At 45.4% G+C, this 9605-nt stretch overlaps 1 protein-coding gene across 1 annotated transcript; it reads left to right on the top strand.

Annotated features, from left to right (window-relative positions):
• Positions 1 to 1184: 1184 nt before the first annotated feature.
• Positions 1185 to 3495, top strand: LOC103894702 (transcription factor HES-5). Its single transcript, XM_009274131.1, has 4 exons — positions 1185 to 1239; positions 1812 to 1879; positions 2061 to 2241; positions 2369 to 3495. Exons 2-4 carry the CDS (start codon positions 1817 to 1819, stop codon positions 2608 to 2610), a joined length of 486 nt encoding a protein of 161 aa, XP_009272406.1. The 5' UTR covers positions 1185 to 1239; positions 1812 to 1816; the 3' UTR covers positions 2611 to 3495.
• The last annotated feature ends 6110 nt before the right edge of the window (positions 3496 to 9605 follow it).

Below are 9605 nucleotides of genomic sequence, written 5' to 3'. Positions count from 1 at the left end.
CAACAGCTGCTGCTCTGTACGAAAAGAAGGGAGCCTATTCAAGAGCAGTACAATAGGGATGGAAAGGCAGATCCTGGAAGAGGTCATTTAAGCCTTACCTGGTCTTCCGAATAATGAGTTGCGGAGTGAGAGAGAAATGGGTCCGTGTGTATGTGTATTCACTTTAAAAGACATGCATGACCACACACATATATATTAATATATACATGAACACACATACACATATATTAATGTAAACACAAACAGTATTTACTTACTACCCTCTCTTTTTCACTAAGAGATCCCCAAACATAAGCCCTAACATTACTTGACAGTAATTTATCTGATTATTATTACTCCTGTATTGAATCTTATAGAGGGAGATACTGATGCCCACAGAGCAGTGTGTTGATTAGGTCACATAGCACATTTGGAGTAAATCTGGGATGGGAACACATGGTTCTAGACGTGTGGCTAATGCTGCCGCCTGCCCGCTTCGCCCTTCTTGTGGTGTAACAGGGCAACATTGCTGCCAGCCTTGCCCCACACAGGCCAGGGCGCCGGTCCAGAGGATGCCGAAAACACTCTGCTGCCATTTCCTTCTTCAGCTGTTCGTGTGAGGTTAGAGCTCATACAAGAAAGCAGTACTTGCAGGATAAATGCAGGCAGATCTGGTTCAAGTTTCCCAACGTGAATCTCTGGCTGTGTGTTTATAGGATACAAATAGCAAGGCCGTTAACTCTTCCAGCTGCAGGCACCTATTGGGCAAAGACTGCGCATCTCAATGTAGAAACTGCCCCAGTGGAGAATGAGGAATCAGGAGTTCGATTTCTAATAATTTTATGGGCTACGTGAATTTCTTCTTCACTTGATTTTCCTTTGTGCATAGATTAAGTGAAAAAAATTAGCATAAAACACGTTTTGGAGAGGAAGTGAGAAGGCAGTGTGTGAGACTGAACTGATCCCAAAACACTCCGAGATCCTTCTCCTTGCGGATTTATCTTGCAGGTATTTGAAAACAGAAACATAACGTGCTTGTGACATGGCTTGAGAGTGTTCTAAAGAGGTGCATAAGACATTAAGGGAAGAGAACGAAGATCAAAACAGAAAACGTTTTCAATAACTGTGTGTACTTACAGTTAAATGTGTTTATTTGCAGTAAGCCAAACTGGAAAAGCTGTTTTCTGTTTCACATGGGCAAGACTGGTGCCACACTCACCTGAGGGAGAGCAACTGGCCCTGGCTTACTGAGAAAACAAGGTGAGTGGATTTAAAGAAATTCTGCTCTTTATCTCAGAAAGCCAGAAAATGCTCGTGTGTGCATGTGCATTTGTGCATGCTTAAGCGTGTGCCTCCGTGCGTCCCCAGAGAGGAATGCAGCCCCACGCAGCAGTCTGCCCGCAGTAGTTTATTTCCCGCCATGGGCAGCTGACCTCCTCCTTCCTCCACGCATGTGAACCCAAGGCTGCGTCTGGAATGCTGTTGATCTGCGGCATTAGTCAGCAGCCTTCTCCCATTGAAGGCCAGCTCTTTCCCAGCTTCTGACACGTAATTCTGATCCCAGCCTTTCACGTACCACACACTCCCCACCTGCTCATCTGGGAGAAGGTCATTATCCCCAGGCTATTCACTGGCAATGGAGCATGCAAGAATAGATGCTTCTCCTATTGTGCTGCCTATCTCCCGATTGGCTGTAGAGTGTGGGAAACTCCACCAAGCCGGAGACCCACAGACTCTCAGTGAGGTTGCACAGTATAAATATCAGGCAGAGGCAGCTTCCAGCAACACGCTTCTCCTGGACTTCCACTCCGAGACCTGCCTTCCTTTCTCAGGACAGATGGCTCCCAGCACTGTTTTCATGGAGCCCGACAACCTCCTGACACCGAAGGAGAAAAACAAAGTAAGTCCAGGCAGAGCAAGGCAGCTTCGAGCCACGCTCTCAGCTGTTCGCGTAGCAGTTTACACCAGCCGAGAAACTGGTCCACATTGTTTAGGAACAGTGACGGGCAACAAACAGTCCTGTGAAATGGCAGAGAGAAGATCCTTCTAACAATAGGTCTCTTTTCCTTTGCTTTTTACAGCTGAGGAAGCCGGTGGTGGAGAAAATGCGCCGTGACCGGATTAACAGCAGCATCGAGCAGCTGAAGCTGCTCCTGGAGAAGGAGTTTCAGAGACACCAGCCCAACTCCAAGCTGGAGAAAGCCGACATCCTGGAGATGACCGTCAGCTACCTGAAACAGCAGAGCCAGCTGCAGATGAAGAGTGAGTACTGAATTTTGTTTCAGTCTCTAGCTTACTGCAAATCTGTGACAGTTTTATGAATCTCTAGCCATGAACAATTGCTCTAAACCGTTCTTTCTTCCCCTCCCTCTTCTCTTCCCTTCTCTAGCAGCAGGATCCTTCCATAAAAGCTCTCAGTTTGACTTCAGAGAGGGCTATTCTAGGTGTTTGCAAGAAGCTTTCCATTTCCTCTCTCTTCATAAAGTCCGAACTGAAACACAGACCAAACTATTAAGCCACTTCCAGAAGAGCCAGTCAGCTGCTACGGAGGTCACCTTTCCCCCTGGGAACCCCAGCACCCTGAAGCAAGCGTCTCCGAAAGATGCCAGTACTCTCTGGAGGCCCTGGTAGTCAGGGGCGTCCTTACTTCGCGGACCTTTGCCTTCTACAGTCCAGAGGAAGGATCTGACTGCATCTGATAGTCCAGCTCCGATCCTCTCTTCTGTAGGGAATTTTATTTCCCCCCGTATTTTATTTATGTGTGAAAAGAATGGCATACTTTTGACTTTTATGGGATCCTTTGGCAAAAGTTCAGGCATTCTGTCGAGTGGTATTGAAGCTGTGTAGACGCTGGTGATAAGAGCACACAGCACGCTGCCCAGTCAGGGGGCGAATGTCTTCAAAATGAAGGAGGGTATTTTTGTAAATGTTACAGTTGTGACGGACAAGAATTGCTGTAGGAGAGATTTCTCTAATATTGCTTGTAAGAGCCATCAGCTTTGCTCTGGCTTGACTAGCGACGCTTGTTTGCTCAGTCACTCCAGAGGATAAATTTACTACCCTTTGGTTCATGCACACTTGATTAAAATCAATTTCCCCCTGTTTGCTTATAACTTGTATAGCATCAAAGATGGGTTTTGTTTTGGTTTGGATTTCTCCCCAGCGACCCTTTCATAGTCCTAGTATATAAAGTGTGACAGATGAACGGAAGCTAGGAAACTATGTGGAATATTTCTACTATTTCGCTGCTTTTTTCAATTTAGAAAAAGAGTGTGTTACTGCTTTATGTTAAAGAAAAGGTAGTAGGTAAAGGCTTAATTGGTCAATGTTATACATTTCGGATGTAAGCTATGCTTTTTCTAGCATTTTCATTATAATAATGATTTTTGTCTGTATTGAGTGGTTTAATTCATGGTGGATAGTGTTTCTCCCACTACTGGGACAGCCCTACGGCTTACGTGCATACCGTGTATGCGTCTCTGTGTTTGTAGAGAGCAATAAAATGCATTTGTGTGCAACTTCTGCCTGGGTCCTCTCCCTCTGAGGGATATGCAGCCACTTGCGCCCCTGAAAAAGGCTAGTATGTTGGTCTTCCAAAGAAGTGGGATTTTTTGTAAAGCAAAAGGATCCCACGTTGTCACCTACTCCATATATTCTCAAGACTCCCATCGAGTACCTTACACCCTTAACTCCAAGAAGTAAGCAAGTGCTACTGTCACATGGATCCTCTCAGCTGAATCATATTGAGCACTTCCTTAGTCACTGCCCCTCCTATCCACACAAAACCTTCTCACCTGAGTAACAAAGCCTTAAACCTGGCCATCTGGCCTCCCTGCAGGCAGCAGCTGGAATGTGCGTTCTCCTTTCACGTGATTTTTTTCACCTGATACTAAGAGGAAACAGCCTCAATTGCTGCAGTGCTGTGTATCCTCTAATGCCTCCCCACAATTTCTTCTCTGGGAGCTCAGAGGGGCAAATAAACTGTCCTGCAAAGCCTTGGGAAAGAGCTGTACTGCGGCACGGAGCAGGGGTAGAGCCACGGAGGTCCTGCAGACGCGGATGGGTGAGTGCTACCCTGGTAGGGACACACAAACCTGGGTAAGGCCTTCTGTTGCTGTCGCACCTACCTGAATTAGGACTCCTCGAGCATCCCTCATCAGAGTTTGTGGGAGGTGTGCCTGAGCCAGCAGTAAGTTACATCCCTCGGATGTGTCCCCAGAGCAGGGAAATTGCCTACAGCTCAGTGCAAATTCCCTTCCTGTGACAATCATGATAATAAACGAAGTTTGCGCAAGCACAAACTTAGGTGAAAACCATTATCTTTTGATAAAAGAAATGTGATAGTTCTGCAATTTACATATGAAGTGACGAAATGTTTTGGCTAGAAACACATGATCCAGTTATGTCAGCCAGAAATCACACGTTGCTTGCTTATGCAGGTTTTCATTTGTCTTTTGTTACGACAAGCAATGACTTGTTCTGCCACGTTTTGTCACTGATTTGTCACATATATGCTTTTTATTGCAACAGGGAATTTGGGGTCTGTGGTGGGAGATGCCACTAAGTGACAGAGTCCCTATGCACTCTTTCCCTCTGGAGTTCGTGGCAGTAACTTTGGAAAGCGATAGGCATTTGGGGATTTGAGATGTTACTATAATGTCAATAGTAACAGTAATAATGACATGATGTTATTGTCATCCAGCAAGTGAATTGGCTTGCGATACAGAGAACTTGCTATATAAACTTCTGTAATTATGCAAAACGAGTATTTAGAACACTAGAAAGTTCTTACTGCAAAACATTCTTTACATATATACAATTTTTTAAATACTGCACTATGAATACAATTTTATGAAGCTAAAGCCCTTGCGAAGTTTACAAAGCAAAACTAGAACATAGAACACTAGAAAGTTCTTACTGCAAAACATTCTTTACAAATTTTTTAAATACTGCACTATGAATACAATTTTATGAAGCTAAAGCCCTGCGAAGTTTAACAAATATTTTAACTTTTTTTTTATTTTTAGCCACCAGGGGTCACAGCTCCTGTGAAAACAACTTCCCCTTGGATGAATAAAGTCAGTTCAAGCAGAATTTTAGGGGTTTTCAAGTGTATGCTCCATGTGATTTTGTTTGCTTCATTTTAATGATCAGATGTCAGTCAGTGCTGGAGACTTTATAAAATCTTTTCCACCTCTCAGTTTCTGTGTATGACATTGTAATTGTTTGTATGTGGGCAGATGAATGGGGTAACTTGATGAAGCTTAAAAGTTATGCAGAGAGTTTATTTTTTCCAGCAGTACTGGAGTAGAATTCTTTTAAAATGTAGTTGTCTAATCTGATCCATAAGCTACTTTCTCTCACGTCTCTCGCTAGTATTTGAACTGTATCTGTAAAGGATAATTTAAGCAATTCCTCGATGCTGTAAAACTCAGGACTCTGCAGGTCTGTTGCTTCCATTTACACTTCGGTTCAGACAGGTGCAGATGGAACGGTGGCTCTGGCCCCCGTCAGCTTGGTGACCAAGCGAGAACAATAGGAGATGCATAAACAGATCTTCATAAACAGACTTCCTGCGACTTAGTCTTGAACTAATCCCTCTTATCCCCTGCCCAAGTTCTAGGGTTACTTTTTCCCCCTCTTCCTTCTCTCCTAACAATGAAGGCTCAGATTCTAGCCTTGACTGGGGCTCTGCCTTCCACACCTCCCAATGCCCTTGCTACGTGGAAGCTCCGGGGCAAGGGCACGTAGGTAGATCTTCCCAAACCTGACGCTGGAATCTCTAGTTACAGGACTGCTGTTGCCTTGCCTCATAAATCCAACGCTCCTGTCGCGGGATCTACTGACTAACAGTGTCATGTGAACGGCATAGCGTGGTTCAAATAAAAAAATCGCTCAGTATTTTGGCCAATTGTATGAGGAAACAGCACGTGTGTTGGCCAGTAGGAATTAACGTCAGCATGAATTAAGTAGGCTTGTAGTACCCTTCCTAGAGGAAGTGGAGAACTGCAGTAACAACTTCCAAGAGTTGGTGATTCAGACGCTTACTGGAAAAAAAAAAAAAAACACAAGAGCAGGAAAACCGTAACCAATTTGGAACTAATTGTCTGGTCGCTCCAGGATGCCACAGACCTCATTTGTCTCTGGTGTGTCTAACAGAGATATCTTCTACGTCTCAGCCTCGCGTTGCCTGCTTGGGGAAATTGAAGTGCACAATGCTATGCTGGTGCTGCTATCAAAACAGGAGCAAAAAAACCCACTGAGACTGACTGGCAGTTTCAACCAAACCTAAAAGACAGTTGGAGGTCTCGGGAATATTATGTTGATGTGAGTTTGGGGAAAACAGGCAACGAGGTAGAGAGGGAGATTCAAATTTGCTAGTCCCTTAAGGGAAAGACAGCAACAGGAACTCGCCTTTATTGCTGTATACGGAAGAATTCAGAGACGAGAGAAATGTTATGAGTCTTTCCACCACAAGACAAGCTTTGATCAGAGCTTGTACCCTATCAGGCACAAAATATTTTGAGCGTGAGACATAAAGCTACAGCAGACTTGTCCTTGTAAATTCCGCTGCTCACAAGCATATTTGATCACAATAGGAAATGCATTAAGTCTATATATTTTTTTTTTTTTTTCCCCCCAGGAGAGCACAGCTGTTATATTTCAGTCCAAAAAAGCAAACAGACTGATAGAATTCTAAGTGGTTAAACTAACGTGAAAACATGAAACGTCTGCTGTTATCTTAACTTCCAGGCTCCCTATGTCTTCTACCAACGACAACAAAACTAAGGAATCAAACTGGTGGTTTTTAACCTTCCGAGAAGTGATCGAGGGCACACAGCTCTGGGATACCTTTGAATATTATCTGTATAAACGGCACCTGCAAAGGTGAATCCTGGAGTAAGGATGCTGGTGTGTGCGCACGTGTGAAGGAATGGATTAGCGGTGTGAAGGAGGGGGAGAAGGTCTTTGCCCTCCTCATAGTCCTAAAAGGCTTCTCTCGGGACCTATTTTTTCTTACATCCTGTAAAGCAGCATTAAATCAGTTGAAGACAATAGCTACTGTCCTTCAGCTGTCCAGAGCAGCGTTTCTGTACCTTAACACCCAGGAAAGTCCTTTGGTTGTGCCTGGTTCTTCACAAGCAAATCTGTGGTTGTTGGAGTCTGATGGAAGCTGGTATGAATCTACACCAGGCTCACGTTTTTTGTATTCTGAAATGGTGATGGGGACATGGGGAAAAAAAACTTGGTCCGCAGTTAGGGAGATAAGTCAGGAATGACCTGATCACAGGAATAATGCTGAGCTAAATACGTACTTCCCACCCAGCCATGAACTGCACTTGAAGTAGGACGGCCCTTCGGTTTTCCCAGCTGCTGTTAGATCCCGGTGGTAGACAGCACTACTGATTTCTCACCTAAAGAGTTACTGCTATATTATTGCTGAATGCTGGCCACAGCCCGAGAGGTTTCTAACAGCGAAAATCCTGTTACAAATGTGATAATAGCAATTAATTTTGACTTGTCAAACCCATTCCAGGGCAAGGCGAGGCAAGCTCAGACCTTCCTGTCGCATGAGCAGCCGCTGTCCTCTGTCAGAGAAGCGTGATCTGCCATGGGAAGTGAAACCTGAAGCAGCGGAAAAGAAGCGGTGATGTGTAGGAAACCGAGGCAGCTGCTGTATGGTAAAATCAGTTCATGTCAAGAGACCACCTGTGATCACTTTACAGTGGAGAAAAGTAAGTAACTCTGTCCCCCAGCCACCAAATCTAGAAATCCCCAAACTCCGTCATTATGAAAAAAGGAAGCTTGACATTCATATTTCACAATTGTACTTCCCTACTTTTCATGTCTAAAGGAGTTTTCACTTTCTTGCAGCTTAACTTGTCCATCCCAAACAGCTCTGAAAGTTAGCATAATCACCTGAAAAATCAGAGGAAAAGTTGAACAAACTGCATGCACGGTGCACCATCAACACAAGTTAGAGACAGGGCTGATAACAAGGCCACAGTGTCGCTGGGCTCGCGCTTCATGTCCCAGACCGTTGGTCACATACGCTCTGTGTGCCGAGCGTGTGCCAGAGCCGGCCATCCCCGGCATCTCCAAAGTCAGCGCTGGCATTGCCTCTGTCCGACTCCCTGCCATCCCACCTCGCGATCGCCACAAGCCAGCATACACACGCTGACGCAGGAAAGCAGTATCGCTACCACCCCCCAACACCTCCCTGTTACTGCAGCTGCCGTAACTGTTTTGCGGCCACATAGTGAAAGAGGCTGGGGAACGCAGGATTGAAACTAATGCTATAGATGACCCTTCCACCTGCTCGTCAGAGTTAATTCTAGCCTCAGCCACTTCCCGATTGCCACTTGCTTCATGTGCACTTGTAGTGTGGTGGGACTGGTGGAATGGGACCGAAAGGAGACGGACCTCCTCTTCCAGCAGCACTGCTGCTTGGTGCCAGTTAAACTGACCGGGGACTCCTGGTGTGCTTGCCCTGAAAAGTTTAGGTGTCAGCAGAATTATGAAACGCTAATAACAGAGTTCGATGCCTCTTAAGCTAGCTGTCTTTGCTACGCAGGCAGGTAACCGACTTTCAACAGATGTGGACTGAAAATACGATCCCCGACACATTCTAGTTGAGCTGTTTTTAGCTGGTGAACATCCTGGCAGAGGAGCAGACGTACAGCTCCCTTGTCTCGCAAGTCCGCTTGCCTGCTCCGTGAGAGATTCACTGCAGCTCTGAACTCATCAAAGGCCTTGACAAAAAGCTCATCTCTTCGCGCTCTTCTCGTGCTGCATCCTGCTGCAAGCAATGCTGCCTACTAATTTCAGAAATGAGTAAAGGATTACCACTTTTTTTTTTTTTCCTTCAAAAAGAGAGATAATTTCAGAAATGAGTAAAGGATTACCACTTTTTTTTTCCTTCAAAAAGAGAGGGGGGGAAAGCTGCACTTACATAAACTGCTTCCCCACAGTATTCGAGGAACAGTGACCCATTTCAACAACGTTTTTAATATTCATGACAGCAGCTGGCTTTAATTACTGCTCACGCCTTTGGTAATCCAAACATCTGCTGGGAGGTTGAAGCTGACAATGAGTAAAGGATTACCACTTTTTTTTTCCTTCAAAAAGAGAGGGGGGGAAAGCTGCACTTACATAAACTGCTTCCCCACAGTATTCGAGGAACAGTGACCCATTTCAACAACGTTTTTAATATTCATGACAGCAGCTGGCTTTAATTACTGCTCACGCCTTTGGTAATCCAAACATCTGCTGGGAGGTTGAAGCTGACTAAAAGCCAGAACCTCAACTGGCTTAGTAATCCAGCTCGCCAACGCTGAAAAACAGGCAAGAGCTGCAGAAGGAACTTGAACCAATTCTAACGGCAGACTTGGGCGTTTTGCTTTTAGGTCAAATAATTTATCAGTCAGGCGCCTGCAACGTCTCTTGTCAACGGCCGATTCTTTTCTGGTGAGCCTTGCGCGCGTCCGTGGACGCGTTTTCACGTACGGAGACGCAAACGCGGGCCCTGAGCCAGGTTCTGAGATGTTTACCGACTTTCGGGCCCGGCGCTCTCCCTGCCAAAACCCGCGCTGGTCTCCCCAGCTGGGAGACGAGGAAAGCGGCGC

Source organism: Aptenodytes forsteri, unplaced genomic scaffold, assembly GCF_000699145.1.
Source record: "Aptenodytes forsteri isolate BGI_AS27 unplaced genomic scaffold, ASM69914v1 Scaffold16, whole genome shotgun sequence".
Taxonomy (NCBI): domain Eukaryota; kingdom Metazoa; phylum Chordata; class Aves; order Sphenisciformes; family Spheniscidae; genus Aptenodytes; species Aptenodytes forsteri.
Note: the sequence above shows the minus strand (reverse complement) of the source record. Positions and strands in the feature narration are given on the sequence as shown.

Bases quoted from the DNA above. Each gene is read 5' to 3' on its own strand.
- LOC103894702 (XM_009274131.1), top strand. From the start codon at position 1,817: ATGGCTCCCAGCACTGTTTTCATGGAGCCCGACAACCTCCTGACACCG. The intron at 1,880-2,060 runs GTAAGTCCAGGC...TGCTTTTTACAG, and splicing joins CACCGAAGGAGAAAAACAAA to CTGAGGAAGCCGGTGGTGGA. The intron at 2,242-2,368 runs GTGAGTACTGAA...TCCCTTCTCTAG, and splicing joins GAGCCAGCTGCAGATGAAGA to CAGCAGGATCCTTCCATAAA.